This window comes from Ceratotherium simum, chromosome 7 (assembly GCF_057802395.1).
Source record: "Ceratotherium simum simum isolate JZ-2026a chromosome 7, ASM5780239v1, whole genome shotgun sequence".
Taxonomy (NCBI): Eukaryota; Metazoa; Chordata; class Mammalia; order Perissodactyla; family Rhinocerotidae; genus Ceratotherium; species Ceratotherium simum.
Window position 1 is genome coordinate 69,389,937 of NC_141906.1, and position 27,838 is coordinate 69,417,774.

At 48.6% G+C, this 27,838-nt stretch overlaps 4 protein-coding genes and 1 pseudogene across 4 annotated transcripts; 3 read left to right on the top strand and 2 right to left on the bottom strand.

Annotated features, from left to right (window-relative positions):
* Positions 1–2,047: 2,047 nt before the first annotated feature.
* On the top strand, positions 2,048–10,694 carry CENATAC (centrosomal AT-AC splicing factor). Its single transcript, XM_004427239.3, has 11 exons — positions 2,048–2,214; positions 2,359–2,522; positions 2,957–3,055; positions 6,520–6,586; positions 6,663–6,725; positions 7,050–7,114; positions 7,268–7,373; positions 8,641–8,671; positions 10,107–10,196; positions 10,272–10,404; positions 10,490–10,694. The coding sequence occupies exons 1-11, from the start codon at positions 2,050–2,052 to the stop codon at positions 10,560–10,562; spliced, it is 1,056 nt and encodes a 351-aa protein (XP_004427296.1). The 5' UTR covers positions 2,048–2,049; the 3' UTR covers positions 10,563–10,694.
* On the bottom strand, positions 8,988–12,949 carry RPS25 (ribosomal protein S25). The gene is made up of 5 exons (XM_014785072.2): positions 12,665–12,949; positions 12,331–12,426; positions 11,567–11,750; positions 10,799–10,897; positions 8,988–10,707 (listed from the first exon to the last, which is right to left on the bottom strand). Exons 1-4 carry the CDS (start codon positions 12,665–12,667, stop codon positions 10,803–10,805), a joined length of 378 nt encoding a protein of 125 aa, XP_014640558.1. The 5' UTR covers positions 12,668–12,949; the 3' UTR covers positions 8,988–10,707; positions 10,799–10,802.
* Positions 12,950–13,116: 167 nt separating this feature from the next.
* On the top strand, positions 13,117–16,085 carry TRAPPC4 (trafficking protein particle complex subunit 4). Its single transcript, XM_004427237.3, has 5 exons — positions 13,117–13,335; positions 13,493–13,667; positions 14,567–14,670; positions 15,337–15,463; positions 15,739–16,085. The coding sequence occupies exons 1-5, from the start codon at positions 13,161–13,163 to the stop codon at positions 15,815–15,817; spliced, it is 660 nt and encodes a 219-aa protein (XP_004427294.1). The 5' UTR covers positions 13,117–13,160; the 3' UTR covers positions 15,818–16,085.
* A 968-nt stretch (positions 16,086–17,053) lies between these two features.
* Positions 17,054–23,661, bottom strand: SLC37A4 (solute carrier family 37 member 4). The gene is made up of 9 exons (XM_087433799.1): positions 23,574–23,661; positions 21,985–22,327; positions 20,883–21,115; positions 20,321–20,564; positions 19,641–19,799; positions 19,296–19,381; positions 18,672–18,785; positions 17,907–18,045; positions 17,054–17,773 (listed from the first exon to the last, which is right to left on the bottom strand). The coding sequence occupies exons 2-9, from the start codon at positions 22,130–22,132 to the stop codon at positions 17,607–17,609; spliced, it is 1,290 nt and encodes a 429-aa protein (XP_087289925.1). The 5' UTR covers positions 22,133–22,327; positions 23,574–23,661; the 3' UTR covers positions 17,054–17,606.
* On the top strand, positions 22,325–26,894 carry LOC147916700 (small acidic protein pseudogene; annotated as a pseudogene).
* The last annotated feature ends 944 nt before the right edge of the window (positions 26,895–27,838 follow it).

The following is a 27,838-nucleotide window of genomic DNA, read 5'->3' on the forward strand; positions in this document are numbered from 1 at the left end:
TAGACCAGTGATTCTCAAACTTAATTAAGCATCAGAATCATCTGAAGGGCTCATTAAACCACAGATTGCTGGACCCCATACCAGAGTTTCTGATTCAGTGGGTCTGGAGTGGGGCGCAAGAATTTGCATTTCTAACAAGCTCCCAGATGCTGATTCTGCTGACCTGGAGGCCACACTTTGAAAACCACTGGCCTAGAACAAAGCCGCTGGCAACTGACAGATGCTGAATAATTTTCTGAGAGAATGGATATGCGTAGTCATCTTCAGGAATGGAGGTCTCCCTGCAGTTAAAGACCAGATGAAAGGTAAGGCCACATGGGAGGGTGGAAGATGGTGGTCGGAGTAGAACATCAGAGTTTGGATTCAGAGAAGGAACAATTTTGGGTGGACAAGGTCCAGGATTGACCCTGCCAGGGTAATAATGGGAAGTCAAAGAATTGTGTTGCAAGGGTCATCAAAATGGATCACATCTGGCAGAGGCTTGTGTCTAAAGAGAAGCTCCAACAGGAAGTCAAGATCTGAAGGGGAGTCTGGCTACTTTCTGGGCCTGAATTATATAGAGTTGACTGTGTATACACCTACAGACATTGTAGCCTATCCAGGTTAACGTACCAATACTGGCAACAAATCTAAGGGAAGTTTGGGATTGTATCAGCTCTATCTGCTCATCCTGTAAGTAAGGTCTGGGCTAGTTCCCAGGCTTTTGTGGGTGTGCTCTAGAGTGGAGATCACAGCCTGGGGATTTCAGCTCTGTAAGGAAGCAATTCACCTTAGGCCCTGGGGATAGGGAAGCAGGACAGACAGGGAGGCTGCTGATTCTGTGAGAAGTGGATTGTAGGGCCAGCCCTGTGGCTTAGCAGTTAAGTGCACTCCGCTACTGGCTGCCGGGCCTGGATCCCAGCGCGCACCGATGCAGGCTTCACTGGCCATGCTGAGGCTGCGTCCCACATACAGCAACTAGAAGGATGTGCAACTATGACATACAACTATCTACTGTGGCTTTGGGGGGGAAAAAAAAGGAGGAGGATTGGCAATAGATGTTAGCTCAGAGCCCATCTTCCTCAGCAAAAAGAGGATTAGCATGGATGTTAGCTCAGGGCTGATCTTCCCCACCAAAAAAAAAACAAAAAAAAAAAGTGGATTGTAAAGAATTAATAGGGCTGGCCCGGTGGTGCAAGCACTTAAGTGCTCGCGCTCCTCTGCGGCGGCCCGGGGTTAACTGGTTCTGATCCCGGGCACGCACCGACGCACCACTTGTCAAGCCATGCTGTGGCGGTGTCCCCATATAAAGTGGAGGAAGATGGGCACGGATGTTAGCCCAGGGCCAGTCTTCCTCAGCAAAAAGAGGAGGATTGGCAGATGTTACCTCAGGGCTGATTCTCCTCACAAAAAAAAATAAAAATTCCATTTGATTAGCACTTTTACAGATTAAAAATGTCTGTTAACCCTCAGCAATGATTTTGCACCTTTTATAGCTTCCCCTTTACACCTTTATAGGAGCAACGCTCAGAACATCCCTGTGGGGGTATGACTGTGATTAGATCTCAGATCATGGCCACCTCACAGCTTGTGTCCTCTACAGCCTGCTGGTACTGAAGAGCACGGCGCCCCAAGGGGCTCCCTCCACTGCTTAATACCTGTGCAACCTTCCACAAAGTTACTTCCTCCCCCCGCCTCAGTTTTCCCGCTTGTAAAATGCGGATAATACGCTCCATAGGGTAATTGTGTGGATTAAGTTAGGTAGTAAATGTAAAGCTCTGGAAACAGAGTGAGCACCCTATAAATACTAGTTATGATTTGTTACATTGCCTAATACGGGTCCTTGTCAATGCCCCGACACGTGTGTGGTTTGTGGTCCTGCAGTTTCGTGCGCTCTGTCTGGCTAGACAGCATTCAGCGACATTGATCACTGGCAGGGTTTGCACACAGAGAGGGAGCCAGAGGAAGAACTCGCGCAGCCGCAGAACGGGTTGCAGTGGCGCCTGTCCGCCGCTGGGGCCGCGGGGGCCGCTGGGCTCGCCCCGCCCCCTAGAGGTCAGGGGTCGTCTGATGGTGAAGGGGCGGCAGCACCTCCGGTTACCCAGTCCTGGGCCGATGGCGCCGGCGCAGCGCTGCCCTCTGTGCCGCCAGACTTTCTTCTGTGGTCGCGGACACGTCTACAGTCGCAAGCACCAGCGGCAGCTGAAGGTGGCTTTGGAGCGGCTCCTGCCCCAGGTGCGGACGGGAGGCCGGAGGGGGCCGCGGACGGCCTGGAGGCGGGGCTGCGGGCCCTGCAGTGAGGGCCCGAGGGGGTGGGATTTGGGGGTCCTGCTCGGGGTCCTACTTGGCCCCTTGCCGGTTACACGCTGTCCGCCGCAGGTGGAGGCCGCCCGCAAGGCCATCCGCGCGGCTCAGGTGGAGCGTTACGTGCCCGAGCACGAGCGGTGCTGCTGGTGCCTGTGCTGCAGCTGTGAGGTGCGGAAACACCTGAGCCACGGAAACCTGACCGTGCTGCACGGGGGGCTGCTGGAGCACCTAGCCAGGTGAGAGCCGGGCTGGGGACCTCATCCAGCACACTCGCATACAGACGTGCGAGGGAGGGTTTAGCGTGGGGGAGAGGAAGAACGCTTTTGTGATTTGATCGGAGTGGATGGATTGAGCCACCTTAGAGGCATTGCCAGCCTTGAGGGGTAGAGGGCTTATGGCTGCCATGGTCCCAGTAGTGTTGGTGGTCCAGCTGGGAAAGCCAGCTGGGCAGCTGGCTCAAAGTTACTCCCATCACCTCCTCTCAGATTCTCACATTTTTATTGGAAGAGGGAGACTGGAGATCTGGAAGAGACTAGTAACGGTGTTCCTCTCTCAGCCTTGCCCAGAGGCAGAAACCCAGATGTCAGTTTGCATTAATTATCTAATGCCTAGATATCTGAGTAATATTCTATGATCTTTTATTGAGATTACTCATCCTCTCCATTCTCAGCCCAGAGCACAAGAAAGCAACCAACAGATTCTGGTGGGAGAACAAGGCTGAGCTCCAGATGAAAGAGAAGTTTCTCATCTCCCCACAAGATTATGCACGGTAAGTCACCAGTTATGAAAGACGAAGTAGCAGAGTGTGAATTCTCTGGATCTGTGTCAGGTACTGGAGCTTTCTCTATTAACTGGAAAGTTCAGTAAGGACTTCCTAAGTTATCTATGTCTTCATAGCACTCATTATTCCAGGCCCTATGTTGGACACAGAAGAAGTATGACAGAGTCCTTGAAAGGTTTATAATCTAGTTGGGGGATGGGATTTACAATGCATTTAGCAAATAGAGAACAGTATATAGTAAAAGTTGACTCTAATCAACTACTTAAATGTGTGGCACAGAGAATACTAAGGTCCTTTAGGAATAGAAGAGGCTGTTTATAGTGTGCAAAAAACTGGTGCTCACCCAGTACCCACTTTTAATAGTTTTAGACTATATTAACTGGCCTCTGGAGGACCCTTAGAAGCTGAAGTGCAGGAAGCTGGTCGGCACAGAGAGGGTGGGAGCCCTGACTGCCTCAGGAAGAGGGCACAGGCTGCCTCACGACACCACTTTTATTGGGACTATATTGAGATTATGAGGTGTGAAGGGGGTCTCAGAGCCAAAGTTACAGAAAAACTTATGGTATCTGTTATTCCTTTCTGCTCAGTGTGGAAAATAATGAGGGAATAGTAAGAAATGCCTAAATCCCTCTACCTTGCCTTCACACCTGTGGTTCAGAGTGGGAGGAGATGGGAATCTGAGGACAAAAAGCACTCCTCATATCCTTCATGCCCTGACCCAGCGCCATATGGTTTTTGGTGGATGAATAAAAGATAGCTGAGTGGAAAAGGTTATAATTGAGAATTATGAGGATGGACTCTCTGAATTTTGTGTTTAAATAGAGGTTTTTTTTTTTTGTTTGTTTGTTTTTAGTGAAGAAGATTAGCCCTGAGCTAACATCCGCTGCTAATCCTCTTCTTTTTGCTGAGGAAGATTGGCCCTGGGCTAACATGTGTGCCCATCTTCTTCTACTTTATATATGGGATGCCTGCCACAGCATGGCTTGATAAAGTGGTGTGTAGGTCCATGCCCAGGATCCGAACCTGCAAACCCCAGGCCGCACAAGCTGAGCGTGTGAACTTAACCTCTATACCACTGGGCTGGCCCCTTAAATAGAGTTTTGACTTTTTTTTTTTTTTTGGTGAGGAAGATTGGACCTGGGCTAACATCTGTTGCCAATCTTCCTCTTTCTGCTTGAGGAAGAGTGGCCCTGAGCTAACATCTGTGCCCATCTTCCTCTATTTTATATGTGGGACACTGCCACAGCATGGCTTGATGAGTGATTTATGTCCGTGCCCGGGATCTGAACTTGTGAACCCTGGCCTGCTGAAGTGGAGTGCGCTGAACTTAACCACTATGCCACCAGGCTGGCCCTGAGAGTTTTGACTTAATCTTACAGATTTCAAGCTCACACACACAGGACAAGGCAAAGCCAAGCCTGACTGATTTGACTGGTAAAGATAAAATGAGCCACTTTTATTTATTTTTTTGTGAGGAAGATCAGCCCTTAGCTAACATCCATGCTAATCCTCCTCTTTTTGCTGAGGAAGACCGGCTCTGAGCTAACATCTATTGCCAATCCTCCTCCCTATTTTTTTTTGCCCCCAAGGCCCCAGTAGATAGTTATATGTCATAGTTGCACATCCTTCTAGTTGCTGTATGTGGGACGCGGCCTCAGCATGGCCAGAGAGGCGGTGCGTCGGTGCGCGCCTGGGATCCGAACCCGGGCCGCCAGTAGCGGAGCACGCGCACTTAACGCTAAGCTACGGGGCCAGCCCCAAGCCACTTTTAGATTTAGAGAGTTTATTACTTACATAGACAGCAAAGAGAGTAAGCACAAAGTGCCAGCTTCCCAGGGCCTTGTCTCACACACTGAAAGGGACCACAGTGAAACAAAAAGGGCCGATGATTGCAATGTGAGTTGTAGGATACCTGTTGCTGGGGAGCCAAATGTAGACTGCAGCTGTCATCTGAGAGGGGTGGGGCCCCCATACCTCATCAGAACCCAGGAGTTGATGAGAAACTCTCATGACAGCCTCCCAGGGGAGATAGGCAAGTGGGAGATGGCCTCATAGCAGCTCCTTTCAGGCCTCCCATCCTCTTGTGTTCTGGGATGTGTGAATCACACAGGCATTCAGCCAAGACTCTGATAAGCTGCGGTTCAAGGCTCTGTGTGTATGGAGAAGTGCAGGGCTGCCAGGGCATGGTGGTAGAGCCATTTCTCTACATAAATGTTTTACATATTAAAATTAGGTCAGAAAACAAATCCTAAAATTGTAAACAAATTATAATTATGTATCAAATTGATAATCACAAACAAAAGAATAAGCATTGAAGTAACTTTTGAACACAAAATTCTGACTGTATACCCTTAGGATATTTTCTAAGGACTAAAGAACTGCAAGGAAATCTTGAGCTTTGCTTAGTTGTATTGTTGACAGTGGTATTGGTATTATTCTGATGCCTTTTTGTATGTATGGTAGGACAACAAAACTGCAAGTATATTGATGTTGGGAACCAGGGTTTTCACTATGGCGGAAGGAAGGTACAAGTAAGGAATGGAAGGATTTGAATGGGGAGGTAGCAGTATGAATTCTTGATTTAAGGCAAAAAAGCTCTGTCCTCTGAAGGAGCTAGAAGCATGACACCTGTGGAGCAGTAAGAGCTTTGCTAACTCTCAGCTCTTTGCTTCTAAATACTACTTTCTAGTAAAACAAACCAGATTTCATTGGAGAAATAGTTAATTTCAGGTTTGGGGCAGGGAAAGTACTTGATGCACCTGGAATATCTTGTGCTGGAAATGCTCAGATTGATGGAGTGGTCCAGAGGACAAAGGAGCTGGTTTGAAAGGGTTCTCGCTAGCCAAATATGGGATCATTTGAACATCAAAAAGAGTAATTGCTTTTATTCTTAAGTGTGGTAATGGTTTCATGATTTCATAGACTGTTCCTGTTCTCAGGAGATGCGTGCTGAAATATTTAGATTCGAGTTAAGTCTCATGATATCTAAAACCCACTTTTGTTTTGGCAAAAAGGAAATGTGTATATAAAAAAGAGGAGGGGCTGGCCCCGTGGCGCAGCGGTTAAGTGCGCGCGCTCCGCTGTTGACGGCCTGGGTTCGGATCCCGGGTGCGCACCGATGCACCGCTTGTCAGGCCATGCTGTGGCGGCGTCCCATATAAAGTGGAGGAAGATGGGCACAGATGTTAGCCCAGGGCCAGTCTTCCTCAGCAAAAAGAGGAGGATTGGTATGGATGTTAGCTCTGGGCTGATCTTCCTCACAAAAAAAAAAGAGGAGGCATTATGGCAAAATGTTAACAGTGAATCTAAGGAGAGGTACACAGATGTTCATTATACTATTTTGTTTCTGTGAGTTTGAAATTATTCAAAATTTAAAAAAATTATCTACTGAGGCTCTTTTCACAACTGGCAGGGACTGGAGTTCTGGGCTGACTTGCCCTTTTTCTGTTTAGATTCAAGAAATCCATGGTGAAAGGTTTGGATTCCTATGAGGAAAAAGAGGATGAGGTGATCAGAGAGGTAAGTTAAGGGAAAGTACTCTGAAGGACCCAGCCCCCGTGATTTTGTGCCTGTCTAAGCAGCCTCTCTCCCACAGATGGCAGCTCAGATCCGTGAGGTGGAGCAGAGCCGGCAGGAGGTGGTTCAGTCTGTCTTAGAGGTTGGTTTCTCTCGGAGGAGCCAGAGCAGTATCCAAATCCACTGATCCCTGGTTCTCCCAGGTCCAGCATTTCACCTACCAGCTCTTCTAAGAGAACTCATGGACTCCATGCTTCACCTGCTCGGCTTGAATTCCCTTACCTGTCAGCCAGGGGGCAAGCCTTCTCAGTGGAGAAGGTGTGGGCAGGGCTGGGAGGGAGGGAAGAGTTTGCAGGATGGCAGCACCCTCCATATGCCAATTTGTTTCCTTCTGGAGGGTGGGAGTATGGCCTAGGCAGACTCTTAAGCATCCTAGACACATTTATTTTTCCTGAATCAAACTCAGCCTCAGGCAGTGCCAGACCCAGAAGAGGGCTCTTCGGCACCTGGAAGCTGGAAAGGGACAAACAGGTAAGATTACTAGGGAATCTCTTGTTGGGAGTTTGACATCTGTTAGAGCATTCTGTAACCTTTTGGCTGTGAAATGAGAACAAATCTCATCTTTGCTATCCTCATGGCTCAAGGACCTTGTCCACCAGCCTGGCTCCTATTTGTCTTTTTCAGACAAGTAGCCTCCACCTCACAGCAGCCCTCATACTTGGACCTGCCACCAGCCCCACAGCTTGACTGGATGGAGACAGGACAATCTCTGACATTCATTGGCCATCAGGTACAATGGATAAGGAAGCCAGGAAAAGGGCAAATGCCTCCTCAGTTCCCAGGACACCCATCTCTTGGTTTTTCTATCTATTCTGGCCATTCCTCTCTTAACTGCAGGCTTTTCCCTCTTGCTGCACTGTTCCACAGTATCATGTTCTCACACCTCTTTCCTGACCCTCCATGGTGAGCTTCTCCACACCTGTTGCCCCACTGCCACTTAGGAGTACCAACTCCTAAACCTCATCCTCTGCAGAACTCGGTTCCAGCTCAATATAGGACACGTTTATAGATATCCCATAGGCACCTGAAACTAACCCCCACCACTCCTGTACTTCCAATAACTAGATGCAGATCCTGTCCCCTTCTATCTCGCACATCCTGTGAACGAGTATGTCTGTTTTACCTCCTGAATACAAGCTGGCCTCTATACCACCTTGGAAGTTTTTCTCCCCCTGCAGTCCTGTCGCAAACACACAGAAAATCATTGCATTACCTGCCATCTTGTATTCTATACTCCAGCTGTACTGTGCTTCTCCGTTGTTGCGTATGTTGTTGCCATTGCCTTAAATAGTATGCTTTCGTTCCCTCATCTAGTTAACCCTTACCTTCCTTCAGCTTAGCTGAAATGTCACTTTTTTGTGTGTGAGGAAGATCAGCCCTGAGCTAACATCTATTGCCAATCCTTTTTTTTTTTCCCTTTTTCTCCCCAAAGCCCCAGTAGATAGTTGTGTGTCATAGCTGCACATCCTTCTAGTTGCTGTATGTGGGATGCCGCCTCAGCACGGCTGCACAAGCGGCGCGTCGGCGTGTGCCCGGAATCCGAACCCGGGCTGCCAGTAGCGGAGCACGTGCACTTAACAGCTAAGCCACGGGGCTGGCCCTGAAATGTCACTTTTTCATGCAAGGCTTATCTGCACAAACTGTCTGTTATAAACAGATGTGGTACTGTGTAAAGCTGTGAATGTGATTTCTGTAATTTATACTCAGTTCTCTTCCCCAATGATATGTATGCTTTGTGAGGATAGATTTTGTTTATCTGACACATAGTAGGCACTCTGTTTTTGGAGATGTCCACTATTAAGATCATGAGTCTCTTGAGGACGAGACTGTCTTTCAGTGCTTTACTGTGCTCTTAAGTTTAACATCAGCGGGGATGGAGAATTAACATTGTGGCAATGGTTCCACGCACCCTGTTAAGTTTGCCCTTTCTCTAGCTATGAGTATCCTATCATCTCATGGCTCTTATCTGGGTTTTTTTTTCCCATTTCCAACTACAGGATACACCAGGAGTTGGTAACATCCACTCAGGTAAGGCCCAGGGAAATGTTTCTCAAATTGTAAGAGGCAGTTATTTTTTAAAGAATAAAGTGAAGATAAAGCACTATCAGATGAAGGACTTGTATCCTGAATATACGAAGAACTCTCAAAACTCAGTCAAGGCATATACAAAAGATGCTCATCAGGATGGTTAAAATTAATGACTGACCATGTATGTGGAGGAACTCAGACACTCTGGTGGGAACCTAAAATGGCACCACTACTTTGGAATTTTTTAAAAAGTTAAGTATACGCCCACCGTTATGATCCAGCCATTCCAAGAGAAAAAGCACGTCCACACAAAGGCTTGGACACAGATCTTCATAGCAGCTTTATTTGTAGTAGTCCCAAACTGAGAACAATCCAAATGTCTCCCCAAAAATGAACAATGGAATAGTAAACAACAAAGGAACTACTCATACATGTAACACACATAAATCTCTATGCTAAAAACCAAATTAAAAAAAAAGTATATACCAAATTCCATTTATATAGAATTACAGAAAATGTAAGCTCATCTATAGCAACAGAAAGCACATCAGTGGTTGCCTAGGGCTTGGAAAGGGAAATATATATACAGGCACAAAGTATTTTAAAGGGGTACCAAAGATAGATGGGGGTGATTTTCATATCTTGATTATGGTGATGGTTTCACACAAAAGGTTTCAAACTGTACACTTTAAATGTGCGCAGTTTGTTGTACGTCAATTATGCCTCAATAAGACTATTAAATACCAGCATATCACATGTAAGGTATGTTGCTTTATTTTTATCTTTTATTTTTTTTGTGAGGAAGATCAACCCTGAGCTAACACTCATGCCAATCCTCTTTTTTGCTGAGGAAGACTGGCTCTGGGCCAACATCTGTGCCCATCTTCCTCCACTTTATATGGGACACCGCCACAGCATGACCTGACAAGCAGTGCATCCGTGCACGCCCAGGGTCCGAACCCGGGCTGCCAGCAGTGGAGCACGTACACTTAACCACTATGCCATGGGGCTGGCCCCAGGTATGTTGCTTTAAATTAGCCTAGGATCCTCAACTTCCCATGGTCCAGAATTCCTGGGCTTTGCTTATGAACTTTCCAGGCCTCAATCAGGTAAGAGCTTAAAGCTAGGGCACAGGGCCAGCCTGGTGGCACAGTGGATAAGTTTGGCATGTTCCTCTTCAGCGACCTGGGGTTTGCAGGTTCAGATCCCAGGCCAGACCCACACTACTCATCAAGCCATGCTATAGCGGCATCCCACATACAAAACAGATGGAGATGGGCACAGACGTTAGTTCAAGGCCACTCTTCCTCAAGCAAAAAGAGGAAGACTGGCAACAGGTGTTATCTCAGGGCCCATCTTCCTCACCAAAAAAACCCCAAAGACCTAGGGCAGGTTTCACAGTAGACTGAAAGTTAAATGGGTCTTCCTTTATCAGGTGCCACCCCTCCCTGGATGGTCCAAGATGAGGAATACAGCTCTGGGAACCAACAAATAGGACCCTCCTATGAAGAATTTCTTAAAGAAAGTAAGTAAACTAATTCAAGAATAGCAGTGGGTTCCTTAAATCTTCCTACTCAAAACTGTTCACTTACCATTGTAGAGGAAAAACAGAAATTGAAGAAACTCCCCCCAGGCAGAGTTGGGGCCAACTTTGACCACAGCTCTAGCACCGGTGCAGGCTGGCTGCCCTCTTTCGGCCGGGTCTGGAATAATGGACGCCGCTGGCAATCCAGGTATGAGTCCAGTGCCAGGTGCCCAACCCACCGCCCCTTTGGAGATCTCACCCCTTTGTCCTCTTAACCCTTCATTTCCTTTCAGGCATCAATTCAAAACTGAAGCTGCAGCAAGGAACAAACAGTCACATAAAGAAAAAAGGCTAATGATTTCCTGATATTTTTCCAACCACCATAAGGCTCAAAGCCAAATCAACAAACCTATACCTATTATCCTTTGTAACCGCCTTTTTCAGGAAACAGACATATCCACTTATTTGATTTAATAAAGTTTTATTTTTCAAAATCTACAGTTGGTGGGACCTGTAAAAAATTAAAAGAAGAATCAGAACTACACAGCCTTGTAAAGGGGATGCATACTTCCCACACCATGAGCCCCTGGGTTCTTGCTCACCTGTTCATGCATCTTCACCAGCAGCTGGGGCATCTCCACCCTTGGTGTTTCTGGTGTAAATTACTTGCGCTCTGTGCTTTGAAACCAGTTTAATAAGTCCTAGGAGAAAGAATAAGGTTTTCACATAACAGTACTATGAGATACTTAATAGAAACCAGAAACTGAGTTTTAGATCCCTTCTCAAAATAAAAACACTGAATTTGAGACTGAATTCAATAACAGGGGTCAGCATGCCTACATTTCTTGGCAATAATCTAATTTTACTTATCCTTTCTAAATTAGGGGCCCATAACCTGCTCTTGGGATGGCAACCCTCATGGCATTTCACTAGTAATGTAAAAACCACTATTTCCACATTAGGCACTACTACAGATATCTTAGAATATTTATACTAATGTGAAATTATGGTAATTAGACCCACCGGTCAATTTTTAAAATTTAATACATAAAAAATGTACCTTTATACAGGCTTTTAGTATTTTAATAGCTGTATTTCAGTGTAACTGGGTTTCTTCTATGTACTTAGAAGAAATTTTTATTCACTTGAAAACACAAGGGATCCCTGGGTTTCACCAAACTGCCATAGGGGCCTATAGCACAAAAATGGCCAAGAACCCTGCTTTAGGTCTATCTACTAGAATTATATTACTAACAACCACTGGTCAGCCTATGCCTATTTTTAAAAATTCCAGTTAAGAAATTTAAGATGGGTAAGATGGTCAGGCCAATTTAACACGCAAAAGCATACCAGTACAACACTCCCCTTACCTTTACTAAGGAGCTCTTGAAGGGCTGCCCTGGCCAGGGAACCGCGAATCTTCAGTCTCTCAGAGACAACAGCTGGGGTTATAAGTTTATAGTTGGGCACTTCCTTACAGAGTTTGTCATATGTGGCTTTGTCAAACAAGACTAGGTTATTGAGTTTGTCGCGAACTTTGCCTTTGGACCACTTCTGCTCACAAAAGCAAAAAGGAAAAAAGTCAGTGCTCCAGGAAGAATTACTCTTTCCCTCCTAAACAACCTATGTCAGAGAAATCTCTTTCACGATTGTAGGGCTATACTGAGAGAGTAGGTCTGTTCCTTGGCCTGCAGAAACCTATGAGATTTAGAATTTGCAGAAACTCTGCAAATTCAAATAAATATATTGAAGTAATTAAAATGCCAGGATACAAAGTTAAGAGACCCTGATTACCATTAATGGAATTAAATATAATTAGATTAGAAACCCCCCCAACACATCTTTGACTTTTGGATATGGGCTGAGCCCCACGGGACCAATTAAAATAACATTATGTTCTAGACATCAGAACAAATGCTTTATACACACTGCTTTAATTTCCAAGTAGTATGTACCAGCCCATTTTTCAAATGAGGAAATACCCATGAGAATGAATGGTGATGACAGCATACACTTTAATAATCTGACTCTAGACCCCACAACCTTAAAAGCCATTTGCTATACACGTCAGTTTGACTAGCGCTATGGGACGGGTGCCCCCAGTCTCCTTCTTACAGGGTGGACTCAATCCTACCTTCTTTTTGGCCTTGCCCCCAGATTTGTTCACTGGGTCTTTGTCTTTCTTGGCCGACTTTCCGGCATCTTTCTTCTTCTTGTCGTCCTTGGGCGGCTGTGGAAGAAAAGCGGGAATACAGCCGGGTGATAAGGCAGCCCCATACTCGCCGTACTACTGCGCCCCCGACACCGCCCAAACCCCACCGCCATAGCACATGGGCGAAGCAACACCCCCCGCCCGCCTTGAGATGCAGCTGGGTAGTTCTGGGAGCCCTCCCGTCCGATGTCGCCTCAAATGTGCTCCAGCACCGCCCCGCTCTCAGAACCACGCCGGCTTCACACCCCGAGCTCACCATCACGAAGCTCGGAGAGCAGCGACTACCACTGCAGCCTCGTTAAGATGTCGGACAAAAAGGAAGCGCCGCTCACCACCAAGCCCAGAAACCTCCACCCGCGGCGAGTGCTTCCGGAGCAAGGGGCGGAGCCCTGCGAAGGAAGGTGGGAGGCAGTGCCTTCACGCTGGAGCCGGAAGGGGGCTCCTGCCCTAAGCGGCAGACGCTACACTGGCTTGTTGGACTCTGCCGTTAGTTGTGAAAGAGTCACGCGTTGCTGTGACCTGGCACTAAAAATTGGGAAAGAGAGACAGAAAACAATTTACCCGGGCCCAGCAACTCACTTGACCTCATAGCTGGTCCCCGAGCGCGTAGCTTCAACCGCGCAAGCGCCGCAGCAATCCCCGTCGGGGCTGGGAGGAGAAAGCGGGGGCGGGGGCGGGTCCGTGACTGCGGTTCCGGGGCGGGGCCGCGGGGAAGAGGCTGGTGCCGGGTGCCCGAGCCGCGGGTGGTAGCAATGGCGATTTTTAGTGTGTATGTGGTGAACAAAGCTGGTGGCCTGATTTACCAGTTGGATAGCTACGCGCCACGGGCCGAGGCTGAGAAAACTTTCAGTTACCCGCTTGATCTGCTGCTCAAGCTACACGACGAGCGTGTGCTGGTTGCCTTCGGCCAGCGCGACGGCATTCGGGGTGGGCTAGGTTTGGGCCGGGGGGCGGGGCCCGGTGCTGCGGAAGTGGGCTGGTGTCTCTGCAGGAGCGCGCGGCTAGGGTTTGCGGTCGGGCTTCTTGTCCCCTGGGCGGTATCCTCAGGCTGGGGCTTCGTTGACCCTTAGCCTCACCTCTGCAGTGGGTCATGCGGTGCTGGCCATCAATGGTGTGGACGTGAACGGCAAGTACACGGCCGATGGGAAAGAGGTGCTGGAGTACCTGGGCAACCCTGCTAATTACCCGGTGTCCATTCGATTCGGCCGGCCCCGCCTGACCTCTAATGAGAAGCTCATGCTGGCCTCCATGTTCCACTCGTAAGTCCCCCAACCCTTCCTAGTGCTTGTAGGCCTGCACTTGGCTCCTTGGGTGGCTGCATTAGTGTGGTACTGGGGGCAGTCTCCTGAGCGCCAGTGCTTATCTTGCTCTACCTCCTTTTATTTATTTTTTTGAGGAAGATTGGCCCTGCGCTAACATCTGTTGCCAATCTTCCTCATTTTTCTTTTTTCTCCCCAAAGCCCCAGTACACAGTTGTGTATCATAGTTGTAGAGTTGTAGCTCTTCTGTGTGGGACTCTGCTTCAGCATGGCTTGATGAGCGTTGGGTAGGTCCGCGCCCCGGATCGGAATGGTGAACCCTAGGTGGCGAAAGTGGAACGCGCGAACTTAACCAGTGCGCCACCAGGCGGGCCCCTCTACCTCCTCTTAAATCATCAGTACTTGTCTTATGAAAAGAAAAACTGATCCAGTGTGACTAGGTTTTAGGTAATACTGGCAGTGGTGTGATCTTGCTTAAGTCAGCTTCTCTTCTCTAAGCCAAGTTCCTACATCTTTAAAGTAAGGCAATTGAACTAAATGATCTTTAAGATCTTTTCCTGCTCTCAATTATGGTGTGAGCTGTGCTAGGTACATATAGCCACAGGGTAAGTAACCTGTGTTACTTACTTCCCAGTGTTAATTTTACCCAAAGTTTTTCCACATAAGATGTTTTATAGCAAAGTATGAATGTAAAATACATGCAGAATTCAAATGAATTTTAAAGAAATTTTGATACTGCTGCTACTGCTGCTAGGCAGTTCACACGGCCTCATCTGACTGTCTCGGGCTGTAATGTGAACTCCTTAGCAGATAGGATCACTTCAGTGGAAAAGGTTGAGAAGCACTCCTCCCTTAACAGCAGTGGGCTGCATTCCCAGCTTTGCCTCCCTTGCAAATAGGTTGTTCGCAATCGGCTCCCAGCTGTCTCCGGAACAGAGCAGCTCAGGCATTGAGATGCTGGAGACAGACACATTCAAACTGCACTGCTTCCAGACACTGACAGGTATGCATCTCCAGATAGGCCAGAGGGATTCAGTGGGGCAGGTTGGGGGAAGGGACTGACCAAAGACAGCTTTAGTAAGCAAGGGGGATGGTGGTTAGCTTTTCCTGTGACAATTGCACAGACACATCTATTTATTTGTTTTGTGAGTCCAAAGCCAATATTTAATCTGACGCCAATTTTGTCCACGTCACCCAGCATGCTCAGCCCTGGTTACCCTGTGTGCAGATAAAGCTCACCTTAATGTTTTCTCATGTCGGACACATTTTGGAAGGTGTGTTGTTCCAAAATGAAGTTTGAATGCCAAATGAAAATGACCTTTGGATCATGTCATTGCTTCACTCCCTTAATGCAGATAATTGAAAACTGCCAGAGTTTGTCCCCTGCCAGGCGCTTTCTGCTGAGGGACCCTAAGCAGAAGTAAGTCACAGAGCTAGAACTCAAAGCCTGGTCTCTCGGTCAACTGAGTGATGTTATAAAGTCACTTCACTTTTATGGTCTCGCCTATAGATTCAAAATCATGCCTTTCTTGCTTTATGGAGCAGTGAGGATAAAATAAAAATAGGCTTGTGAAAGTCCCTTGCAAAATTGAAAGTGCTGTACAAACACAGGATGGTATTATTTGCTGCATTCTCTGCCCTTTGGTAACCATTCCCCGCCCCTCTGCAGGCATCAAGTTTGTGGTGCTGGCAGATCCTAGGCAAGCTGGAATAGATTCTCTTCTCCGAAAGATTTATGAGATTTATTCAGACTTTGCCCTCAAGAATCCATTCTACTCCCTGGAAATGCCCATCAGGTAAGTGGCCCCACTCCCCAGATACTGGTCAGAGCTTCCTTGCCTCTCCCCTTGTGCTCTTCCCCAAAGTCATTTTAAAGTGTAGTGGAGTTATTTTTAAATAAAACAAAGGTGACTAGCCTTTTACTTACTATTTTGAGAAACCAAAGACTTTCTTTGGGGTTCATGTCCTTCCTCAAGCAGAGTTTCCACTAGCTCTCCTCTGCACCTAAAGTGGGGAGAGACGCTCAGGCCTCACGCTTGGTCCTTATTTATGCCTCCTGGGTCTGGCCTAGGTGTGAGCTGTTTGACCAGAACCTGAAGTTAGCCCTGGAGGTGGCAGAGAAGGCTGGAACTTTTGGACCTGGGTCATAGGCTGAACCTGCAAAGAACCCCCCAAATTCTGAGCGATCCTGCAGCACGGGTCCTGCTGTTTGCACTCTGATGGAGATCCCAGCAGCCTTGTTTGTGCACTTGAAAATGGGAGGATGCTGGGCCTGATGACATGTACTGATCCCCGAGCCTTAATACTATGCTCTCTTCCTTCCTGTGTCTATCTTGGTCCTACTTCCCAACTCTGTACAGATTTATTTATGGAGGAGGTAGGCCCATAAATGCTGTAATAAACACTCCTTTGATCTCAGTGTTTGCTATCCTAATTGATAGTTTTAGGGGAAGGGCTTGGGAGGGGAGACAGAAATGATAAGGGAATTCTGGGAAAATGAGATATTATGTTCTAGTAGAAAGCAAAACAAATATGTGTTCATTAAATGAATGAACATGGGACTTTGAATCAGGAGCCTTGGGTCTAGTTCCAGAATGGCTGCTGACTTCCTAGGGTGCTGATAGTGGTGGTGGTCATGAGGCTAATGATGGAACTTTTTTTTTTCAAGATAAATAATATTTTAATGCAATATTTGAAAAAAAATTAATCCCCAAAAAAACACCCCATGATTAACAAAATATTAAAATTTTAAAGGAGATGATGGAACATTTATCAAGTGTTTATAGCCAGGCTTTACTGCTTTAGCTCACTTAATTCTCACTGTAACCTCAGGGTACATTCTATTACTGACAAGAGATTTAGCCAGGTATAAACTGTGTGTCTCAAAATCTCAAAGCTGGTTAGTGACAGCCCGAGTTTGAACCCAGGCTTTCTGACTACACTATCAGTGAGCCACTGTTATACTGCTTCCCTCCATCAAGTTATTTAATATGCCTGGAACCCAGTAGCTTCATCCCTCGGATGATCTTTTCCCCCCCAAAGCCCCAGTAAATACTTGTATGTCATAGTTGCACATCCTTCCAGTTGCTGTATGTGGGACGCGGCCTCAGCATGGCTGGAGAAGCAGTGCGTGGGTGCGCACCCGGGATCCGAACCCGGGGCCACCAGTAGCGGAGCGCGGGCACTTAACCGCTAAGCCACAGGGCCGGCCCTCGAATGATCATTGAATTCGACAGTGTGAAGTTGAAGGCAGAGGAGACACGAGCTTAAAGGAGTCCACATCAGCTCTCCCATTCCAGGGAAGTGAAGTATTTAAAGAGTATCTTTCAAAGAAAGCTGTCTCTGACTTGTATTACCCCTTTTGAAAGAATGACTCACTGACAGTGTTTAGTATCAAATCTAGTTTTAATGTTATATAACAAGTCTTACTATTCTCCCACCCACACCCCCCTACAGTACCCAGGGTACCAATGAGAATGATAGCCTCCTCTCTTCCCCTGGAGTCTGAGGTATTGATAATAGCAGTTGCCCCCTGCTGAGAGGCGTTAGGGTAGAAGTCATGGGCCTCTGCTGCTGTGCAGCTCCAAGAGGAGCCTCAGCTCAGCTGGGGGTGGTGGGATGGGGGCAGGGCAGGGCTCAGAAAAGGAAGAAGGGTATAGGAGGCTTCCCTGACTGCAGGGGTTTCCAGTTTGAAGTCAGGAAATAGGAGCTAATGGAGTCCAAAAACAAAGGTTGTCTTAAATAGAGCGTAGGATGGGGAGCCAGGACCTCATTAGCCACTGATAACTCCCAGTGCCACTTGTGTGAGGGAAAAGGAGAAGAAAAGGAAAGTCAAAGGTTCAGTGCTGGCCCAAGCAGCCCACTTCCCTCTTTTCCCCCGGCCCCTGTGCAGGGGAAAGGCCACAGGTAGGGGAGGATGCTCTGGAGCCTGCACTCTCTTCACTCAGCCTTCTTGGGCACTCGGCCCATCTTGGTGCGGATGTTTCGTAGGAGGAAGAAGGCAGCTGTGCTGGCTCCACAGATCACTTCAGCCACCCAGAAGGCTGTGCTCCAGCTGTAGTGCTTGGCAATGGTGCTGAAGGGCAACCCAGCCAGAAAGCCACCCACTGCCAGGAAGGAGGGGAAGAACCTGAATCATTTGTGAGGCTACAGCCAGTAGGGCTTGCTCCAGACTCAGCTGGCCTATGTGCAAGGCACAAGTGGGGGTGAAGGAGAGACTCTATAGAGGGTATCACTTACCATTGGCCATGAGCCCCACAACAGCATGGGAGGTGCCACACAAGTTGGGAGGGGCACTCTCGTTGGCTATAACTCCAAACAAGGCAATGGGACCATAAGAGGAAAAACCAAACACAGCTCCCAAGACCAGGATCCAGAGCTGCAAGGGCAGTTCAGGGTAGCATTTAGAGTCTGAGAAAGCCTACCTACCTATCCCTGCCAGAGGAGAGAAGAATGCTTGGCCCCAGGAATGAATAACTGTAGTAAGGAGACAATAAGTGACCCCCCCACCCCACTTCCCAATACAATTGACAGTGCAGAGTTAGAGGAGTGGGTACCACACTGAGCCAACCCAAGGGCCTCTGTGCATAGGAAAGGGAAGTACAGAGACCATCCCTCCAAGGTAGATGCTTTCTTCTCAGAATTTGTGCAAGCTGCATTGGCTAGGCAGAGGCAGAGGGGATAAGACAAAGGTGAGACAAACCAGGAGAAAAACCAGAGATAAAGATAAGGCACCTCGTGCTCCGTAAAGCCTGTGAGCTCAGCGAGAGGGTGAAGAGCTGGAGTCCAGAAAGCAACATCCTAGAGGAGCACAGGGAAGAGAAAGTCCAGGAGGGGCACCAAAGTACAGAAGAGAGGAGCTGAGGCACAAACATAACTGAAAAGGGAAATCTGAGAGGCAGAGAAAGGCCTGGGTCAGGCCAGAGCCAGAGAGAGGGAGACAGAGTCAGTAGCCCCTGCTTTCTCAACCTTGTGCCTGCCGTGGGCCAGGCCCTCCTTATTTACCTTGGGGGAGTCACTGTTCACAGTTACCCGGAAGAGGTACATGGACACTGTCATGCCAGCCATCATGAACAGCAATAGGCCATGGCGAGGGTTCCCGTAGATGGACAGCCCTGCCTGTGGATACAGTCCCAGCAATGTCAGGCGCTAGGAGCAGCAGAGAACCCCCACCCCTGGACTCTGACACAGCAGGCTTCTGCTGACTGGTCTTTGGCAGTCCCACCACAGTTCTTGGCTGGGGCAGCTCTGGGAGGCCCTGGGACCTGCTCATGACGTCTGAGGCCAAACTCCACAACATCCCTTCCTCCCCTTTGGGCAGGCTCGGGACACGTGCTGGAGAGCTGCACCCAGTCCCTCCCCACCCCCAGTTTTCTTGGGGCTGCGGAGAAGCCCACTCCTAGGCTAAGAGAAATTCTGGCTCTCTTTGACGTCAGTTAAAACCCTTTCCCCAAGAGCCTTATCTTCACAGCCCTAGCAAAGAGTAGCCTGGAATCATTCCCACCCATCCTAAACCAGCATATGCCAACCTGCCTGTGCCCCAGGGCTCCCACCTGTCTGGTGCCTGTCCCAGTCATGCTGGGAAGATTTAAAGGGACCCTCTCCTTCTTGTCCCTTCTGCCCACTCACCTTTGCCATGGCCCGGTCTGACAGGTAGCCAGCTGCGATGCTGCCTACAAGGCCCCCAACCTCCAGGGCACTCATGTAGGAGCTACCTGCAGTGGGGAGTTGTGGTGGGAAGAGGGAAAGGAAGGGTGGAAGGATGTGGAAGGGTGTTACACATTGGGGTTGTCCCAGATTGGCTTAAACTCAGAGAGGTACAGTGTCCCTAACGGTGACCGGCCACAGCTGCCTGAGTAGTGCCTGGCCTCAGGGAAAGAAGAAGGGGGATAAAGGGAAGCTGGGCCTGAATTTCCCATCCCTTGCATTGGTTCCTGCTCCCTATGACCAACCCTGTCCCAACACTCATCTTACCCACGAGGGCTGACTGTCCTTTCTCCTGGATAAGGAAGAACTGGCCCCAGTCAGTACAGCAGGTCTTTACTCCAAACACCACAAGGTAGCCAGTGGAGAGCACCCACAGGTAGGGGGATAGCAGCAGCTCATATAAGGTACTCTCCTCCTTTGAGGATCCTGGGAGTGGGAGGAGGCCAGGCCTCAGGCTCTGCTCCTGCTGCCCTGCCCCCACTGAGCCACCCCCCCACCGCCCCCCCATTAACCAGCCACAGGGGCAGAGTCCGTCTGTACATCCAGCGATCAGCAGGAAGGTACTCTCTCACCCACTGCTCTGCCCTCTCCCTTCCACCTCAATCCTCAACAAATGAAAGAAAAAGTGAGGACCAGGGTGGATGGAGGAAGGCACCCAAGCCACTTAAGCTTAGGATGCTGTCCGGCACAGGAAAGTCTGGCTGTGTTGTGAGGAAGGACCAGGATATAACATGAGTCACAGCATTTGTTGGCTCTGCCAATTGTCTGGTACTTAACTGCCTCTTGGGATGGAGTTTTATTTACTCCCCACCCACTCTCCATCACCATCCCTCCCCCTACATCCGTTGGCTCACAGAGGGCCAGGTACATAGGCAGTCCTCAGTGAAAGGCTGCCAAATGAATGATGAACGAAGGTGTCCCAGTGGTCGGCTTGGGTGGGTGCTCACCCTTCTTGCCCTTGGAGGGGGTGGGGTCCAGGTTGCGGAGTCCAACATCAGCAGGTTCATTGTGGATGAGGAGGAGACAGAGGAAGGAGACCACCACACACAGTGCCCCAGACAGGGCCAGCGTGCTGCGCCAGCTATAGCTCTGGGCAAGGATGGTTGCCAGGATAGGGCCCAGCCCTCCAGCCAGGTTCATGCTGGTTGACAGGATGGCCCACCAAGTGCCAAACTGAGATGGCTCAAACCACTGTGGGGCAGAGGGGGACAGAGTAGGTGCCCAGCCTACAGTCCATGTTGAAGGTGGGGGTCAGGTGGGACAGACCCAGATGCTCACATTACAGGGATGAGGGAGAGGGCGCTTCTATCTGGCAGGGCCAATTTCCCTCATCTGCCACCTGATCCCACCACATTCAGGCTCCCAAAATATCTTGACAAGCAATAGGAGCTGCCCTGGAACTCCTGAGGAACCTGCTCTCGGTTGGGGGTGGAGGTGCCAGTGCTCCCACATGCTCTTTAGGTATCCTCTCTGCCAATCTAAACAGGCTCCTTGGAAGCAGACACTCACCTTCCGCAGGACCTTCCCACATGGGGGCCAGCCCAGCCCCTGTGCCAGGCCATTGAGGAACCAGAGAGCAGCGAAGACAGGTACTGTGGAGCTCCAGGAAAAGACTATGTTGACTAGGCCAACCAGGAGCAGCCCAGAAGAGAAGAGCCAGCGAGCACTCATCTGGTCAGACAGCACTCCGCTCACAAACTTGCTGATGGCATAAGCTGCCGACTGGCTGCTGGTGATGAGCCCTGCAGGAGAGGGGAGCAGGGAGCTGGACACCTGGGGGGTTAGGGGCCAGGGCAAAGGCATAGGAGGGGCAGAGGAAGGCATGGGGTCAGGTGTGTAGAGGTGCCTGGCAGGGTGAGACAGTTTCCTTCCAAGAGGAATAGGAGGAGCCTGTGCTGGAATCCTGACACGTTCATGGAGGCCACTACTCCTGCCTCACCATCAGCACTAGCCCCAGGCTGACCCATGACTTTTCAGCCTCTTGGAGGGTTCCAGCTGCAGCTGTCAGAAGGCAAGAAGGGAGCAAGACATGGAAGTCCCCTCCCTGGGATTTATATATGCCTGGTTTCCCCCTCACCCCGGATGCCAGCCTAGGGCCTCTGGCAGTTCTGTTCTCCACCTCTGAACATGGGGTGAAGGGATCAGAATTGGAGTCAGGGACCTTACTCCTCCTGAAAGGTAGCCTTCTAGGCCACATGAAGCTGTTGTGCCAACTCCCCAGTTCCCAGTGCTCACAGTGTCAGTGGCCAGCACTCACCCTGCGGTCTTAGCATGCACCCACACAGATGTGGAAACCGTGCTCAGAATCCCCCTAAACACACTCAGAATAAACTGCCTCTGGGGGCACATATGGGTCACAAACATGCATAGACACATGACATAAGCAACCCTCCTTAGACATACATAGATCATATTCATAGTCCTTCGTCTACACCCATGTACACGGCTCTCAGAGCCGCTTCACCCAGCACATGCAGACTGTCCTCTAGCCTCTGCCTTGCACAGACACTTCACACACACTGAATACCTGTACACACCACACTGCCACAAACACCCAACTTGTCCTGGTGGCCTGTCCCTGGGCCCACCAGCCTGCCCTTCCAGGGCTCACCTAAGTCATCCTTGTCCAGAGGAATCTCCTCCACCACTGACGGCATGACAAAGGAGAAGGTCTTGCGATTGAAGTAGTACAGGCTGTAGCCTCCGAACATGGCCAGGAAGATCACAGTGCGGTAATAGCCGTAGCCTTGGGCTGCCATGGTGGGAGACAGCAGGCCCTACCGGCCAAGACACAGAGCCTCTGACCACAGCTCCTGCTTGCTGCTCTCTCAGTGTCCAGATCTGCTGAGGTAGGCTGTTTCTGCTCCCTCCTCCACCCAGCCTCCCAGGCTCCCTTTATAGCCACCTTCTGGACAATCATTAAGCCTGGGGAGGATCCTAGGGAACCCAGTGTCCTGAGAAAGACAAGAAAACAGGAGATTACTGACTGCCAAGTTGTCGGGGTGGGAGGGGGGTCCCAGAAGGAGGCAGTGCTTGTGAGCCAGGCCAGCACCCAGTGTCCCCAGGACTTCTGCCTTTCCCTGCTCTTCCTTGTCCGCCTGCCTGTGAAGCCAGCTGTGATTAAAGGCTCAACCTAATTACTTTTGCCTGCAGGAGCCCAGGGGAGGCAGGGGTGGAATGAGTAGAGCTGCCCTCTCCAGCCCTACTCCCTCAGTCACTGCCTTCTCAGTCATTCAACGAAGGTTTACTCAGGGCTGACTGGTTGCCAGACAAAGCACCAGGTCCTGGGTTAGTTTCTATACACACACGCGCGCGCGCGCGCGCACACACACACTCAGACACGTACCCCCAACAACCCCACTTCCAAGTCTTCTAGAGCTGATCTCAAGCCCTGTAACTCCCCATACTTAGCAAACGAGGGGTAACTGTTTATTGTTAGTTGCAGAAGTGTAAACAAACGGGAACCTCCCAGTTCAGGCCCCACAGTGTCACACTGAAAGCCCCACTAGGGGCTGGATCGTGGTGGGGTCACTCAGCTGCCTCTGATCCCTTTACCCTGTGACTCAGTGTGGGCTCCTGTCTGGCTAGTTGGGGGCTGCAGGGTCGGTGACTGGACGGACGGCCTGCGGACGCGAGGGCACGCCGGCGGACTGCAGGCGGCAGTGCCGAACCGCCCCGCTCCCGAGGGCCTGGGCAACGCGCCCCCGGCTTTTCCGCTCGGTTGGGAAAGCAATTGGAGCGGAAGGCGTGGGCGCAAGCGGAGCGGGCGAGCGCACGTAGTCCCTCCCGAGGCCCCTCGCTTCGGGCGCCCAGTAGCTCAGCCTGGCAGAGTGGGGCCGGCGGCGAGAGGGGGCAGGGAGGGCGAGGGGCTCTCGGCACCTGCCCAGCCCCGTGTCCTCAAGCTACCCAGGACACCCGACTCGGGCCGGGAGCCCACGGGGCCTGGGTGCAGGAGCTGGAGAGGTGCGGAGAGACGGGGCTGGTGCGACAGAAAGGAGCAGGCGTGTGCTGGTCACGGGCAGCGCCTCGGCGGCCCCCAGACCCAGGGAGTGCCCCCACCCCAGAAGGGAGAGCAGCAGGAACAGCTCCGGGTTGTATCGGAAGTTAGGGTAACCTTTGTTGGGGATCCCCCAACAAAGAGAGACTCCCCCTCCAGCCCTGCTCTCAGGCGACGCCCCTCCCCCGCATACCGCCCGGTACCTGAACAGAGGCGGGAGCCCGAATAGGACGGGGCGGGGCCGGCGGGCGCATGCGCGAGCGCTCGGGGCGGAGCGGGGCCGGGCCTTCGCCTGCGTGTCTTAGACCCGGAGAGCCGAGTCAACCCCCAAGGCTTTGGACTTAAGCCTGCCCGTCTCGCTGGTCTTTGAGGGAGGACAGCGCCCCTTAGAGGCTGGACTCGTCTGGTTTCTTCTTAACTGATGGCGTTCAACGAACTTTTTTACTGCATGCCTGTCACTACCCATCACAGACGGAAAGATCTTGAGGGAGAACATAGTATTTTCTGTAAGAAAGGAATACAGTCCTCAATAAGCACACTTTGAATATTTAATTTGTGGTCAGACTGTTGGGGACAGAGTTAAAATAAAATGGAGTGATTAAACTACCTGGTCCGGAGTAAACCTTAAATTCTAATCCCGGACCCACTACATTCTAACAGTGTGACCTTGGGTAATAATCTCCTTGAGACCCGGTTCCCTACTAACGTCGTAGGTTGGTTGTGAGGACTCAATACAAGATTTAGGTAAGACTTCAGAAAATTTAGATATGGGACCGGCCCAGTGGTGTAGCTTTTAAGTGTGCGCGCTCCGCTGCTGGCGGCCTGGTTGGGATCCAGGCGTGAACCGATGCACCGCTTATCAAGCCATGCTGTGACAGCATCCCACATAAAGTGGAGGAAGATGGGCACGGATGTCAGCTCAGGGCCAGTCTTCCTCAGCAAAAAGAGGAAGATTGGCATGGATGTTAGCCCAGGGCTGATCCTCCTCACACACAAAAAAATTTTTTTAATTTAAAAAAAAAGGAAAATTTAGGTAATCGCTTTCACAGAGCCCACCAGAGAATTGCTGACAGAATTTTAAGTGCTCCAAAGTTGAGAGCAAAGATCTTTTCGAGTGGGAAGGTGGTCAGGGAAGGGAGGAGGTGGGGAGGAGATAAAATGGGACACCGTGTGGCTGAACTTCCTAATTCAACAGGTATCTACTGAGCCAGAGTCTAGCGCGTACCAGGCACTGTGCTTTCCTTGAGGTAGATCAGAGCACCAGGAAAATGAGTTTCTCCAACACCAAACCAGACCAAAGAATTCCTACTTTACCTAACAGACACGGAGCCATTTAAGTTTTTCCCCCAACTTATTTTTAAGGTATAATATACACAGTAAAATACAAAAAATGCACAAATCTTGTGTACAGCTCAGTGATTTTTTTTTTAATGTTTGTGAATGCCCCTGTAACCACCACCTAGATTGTTAGCTTTCCTATCATTTTATTTTCGAAATTTTCAAATCTATAGAAAAGTTGCAAGAATACTCTTCATCTCTTGAATGTTAATATTTTGCTATATTTTCCTAATCTCTCTGTATAAGTATAGGTACATGTTGTCAGGGAGGGAGAAATTTCCCTTTCTACCCTTCTTGTATTCTTATGACTGAACTAATAATAAAATTGACACAAGACCAGATTAACAGGAGAAAAATCCAATTTAATTACATGTGCATGGGAGAATCATGAAAATGATGCTCAGAGAGTGAAGGAAGCAGGCAGTATATATATTTTTTTTCATGAAGAAACAATAAATTTGTGAGGAATTGACAGGACAAAGAAACTTGGATTTGGGGTACGTAATTAGTAAGGAATTTAAACAGGGTTTAGGCTTGAGATAGTAAGTTAACAAAGTTTGTTTATGCGGGTTTCTCAGCCCTGAATTTCCTAGCTCTGGCGATAAGGATTCAGGGAGAGCACCTTTCACATGAGAGATTTATTTCCTGCATTCAGAGAGATAAAGGAGGGTCAGAGTGCTCTTCTTGTACTGGCTGCTTCTCAAGTGACTTTAATTTGAAATAATCAATATTCCATTGTGGAATATTTTGAGGCGGCCCATCCTGGGCCCCCAACAATGTGTTTGTTGTTGAACCATTTGCAAGTTAGTTGCAGATGCTGTGAAACTTCACCCCTATCTATTTTGTTCTGTGTTGCCTTAAGAACAGGAATAATCTAAATAACCACAATACGATTTCTCAGACTCAAGAAATGTATTTGTTAATATATAGTCCACATTTAAATGTCTCCAATTTTCCCAAAAATGTCTTTTAAAGCTTTTATTAAAATCCAGAATCCAATCAAGGATTATACATTGCATGTAGTTATAATTCTTTACTCTCTTATAATCCCGTTTTAAAATCTTTCATGAGGCATTCTGGAGTGGCGCTGCTTGGCACTGTGGTGGCAGATTGCAGGCTGCTGGCGCCTTGGGTGAGGAGAATGGCAAGTGGGTTCAGCATTTCCCTTCTGGGTCCCCAAAACGATGAGTGCTGTCAGGGAGTCCCATCCACATGAGATGAAGCGTTCAGCCTCCCCAGACAGCGATCTTGGATCTAGTAATTGGGAGGCAGCAGACTTAGGGGAAGAAGACAAGAAAATTAATGAAGAAGTGGGTCTCAATGTCAGCACAATATGGACGGTAAATTGTCGGGAAGATATGGACGACATTGTGGACTTGGCTTCAGTGAAGTAGATCATGATGGAGAAGGTGATGTGGCGGGAAATGATTCACCTGATCCTGAAAATCCCGATGGCTCTGAAAGAGATTCATAGAGGAAAATGAATCTGCTGAAGAACACCAAGCCGCTGAGCACCCTGATCAACCGGAGGGTTCCAAAAACAAAAAAGATACAAAAATCTCCTATAAAATGATGTTTGTTAAATCCAGTGGTTCATAACTCCCAAACACTTAGTCTTTGTATTAAAAGTAAGCCTTATTGTTGACAAGAGAGTCTCACATATTGAGGTATATGGGGTAACTATTTGGGTTCAAGACTGATTCAGTTTGAGCTAAATAGCCTGACTTACCTATCAAACATACATTGTACATCTGCTTTAACCATTAAAGTGAAGAATGCACTGTCTTAAGATAAGAGTGCATACTTCCCCTCCTAGGCCCTATAGGTAATGCCCTATGGTAACACCTGGATTAGTCCCTTTCCTGACATCAGGGTCAAGTTGACCTGCTAATTTGCAACTGAATACCTCTTTGAAACTTTGATGAATATGTATCCTGGGCATGTTAATGTATGTTCTTTGTTATAAAAAGATATAAGACTGTACTGAAAACCATGCTTCTCCGGAACACTTTCTAAGGCCTTCCCAGGTTATAATCCTCACTCTGGCTCAAGTAAATTCACCTTATTTCTCTTATCTATTGAATGGTTATTGGTTACTTTGCATTGACAGTACTATTCATCCTGGAAATTTCTACTGCCAATAACAATCTAAATTAATGTTGGCAAAATATTAGGTACTTAGTTTACTCTTACTGATTCAGCTCTACTCTTTGCTGAGGAAGATTTTGCCGTGAGCTAACATCCGTTGCCGATCTTTCTTTTTTTTCGCTTGAGGAAGATTAGCCCTGAACTAACATCTGTGCCAATCTTCCTCTACTTTATATATGGGTTGCCACCACAGCATGGCTGACGAGTGGTGTAGGTCCACTCTCAGGATCTGAACCCGTGAACCTGGGCCACTGAAGTGGAGCACGCCAAACTTAACCACTACACCACAGGGCCGGCCCCAACTCTACTCTTTGGACCAGAGCAATGTGAGAGCAAATACTTTCACATTTGTTAGAATGGAGTTGCAACTGTCATACATTTGGAATGTTATGATCCCAAGCCGTCTTTACATAATTCAAATTACATTGTATGTCATACTTTTGATAAAATTTTGCCAATTTTTATAGAAGAAATTATTTCTCTGATCATTTGGTCCTATCTATGTAAAACTGGATTTTTTTAAAAGGTAATATGTGACCAAAGTTAATTTTCTTCCTAAGGCCTAAATAAAGAGAAAGCAATTTCCCATAAATGAAAGTGAGAGAGAGAGAGAGAATGAGAGAGAGAGGGAGGGGGCGGGGGGAGAGAGAGAGAGAAAGAAAGAAAGAGAGAAGGAAGGAAAGAAAAATCTTTCATAACTTCAATATTTTTCAAGAGTCTAGGTCAGTTGTTTTGCAGAACATCCCTCAAAATGGATTTGTCCAATTGTTTTTGCAATAAGGATCGTGTTAAACAATTTTGGCAAAAGTGCTGTATAGACACATCAGTGTCCTTCTCAGTGTACCACATTAGGAGGCACGTGATAAGTTTGATCATTTAGTTAAAATGGTGTCCACCTTGTATACTGTAAAGGTACCTTTTCTTCTTTGTAATTAGTAATCCACAGGACCATACTTTAATACTGCGAAAATATCCTGTTCCA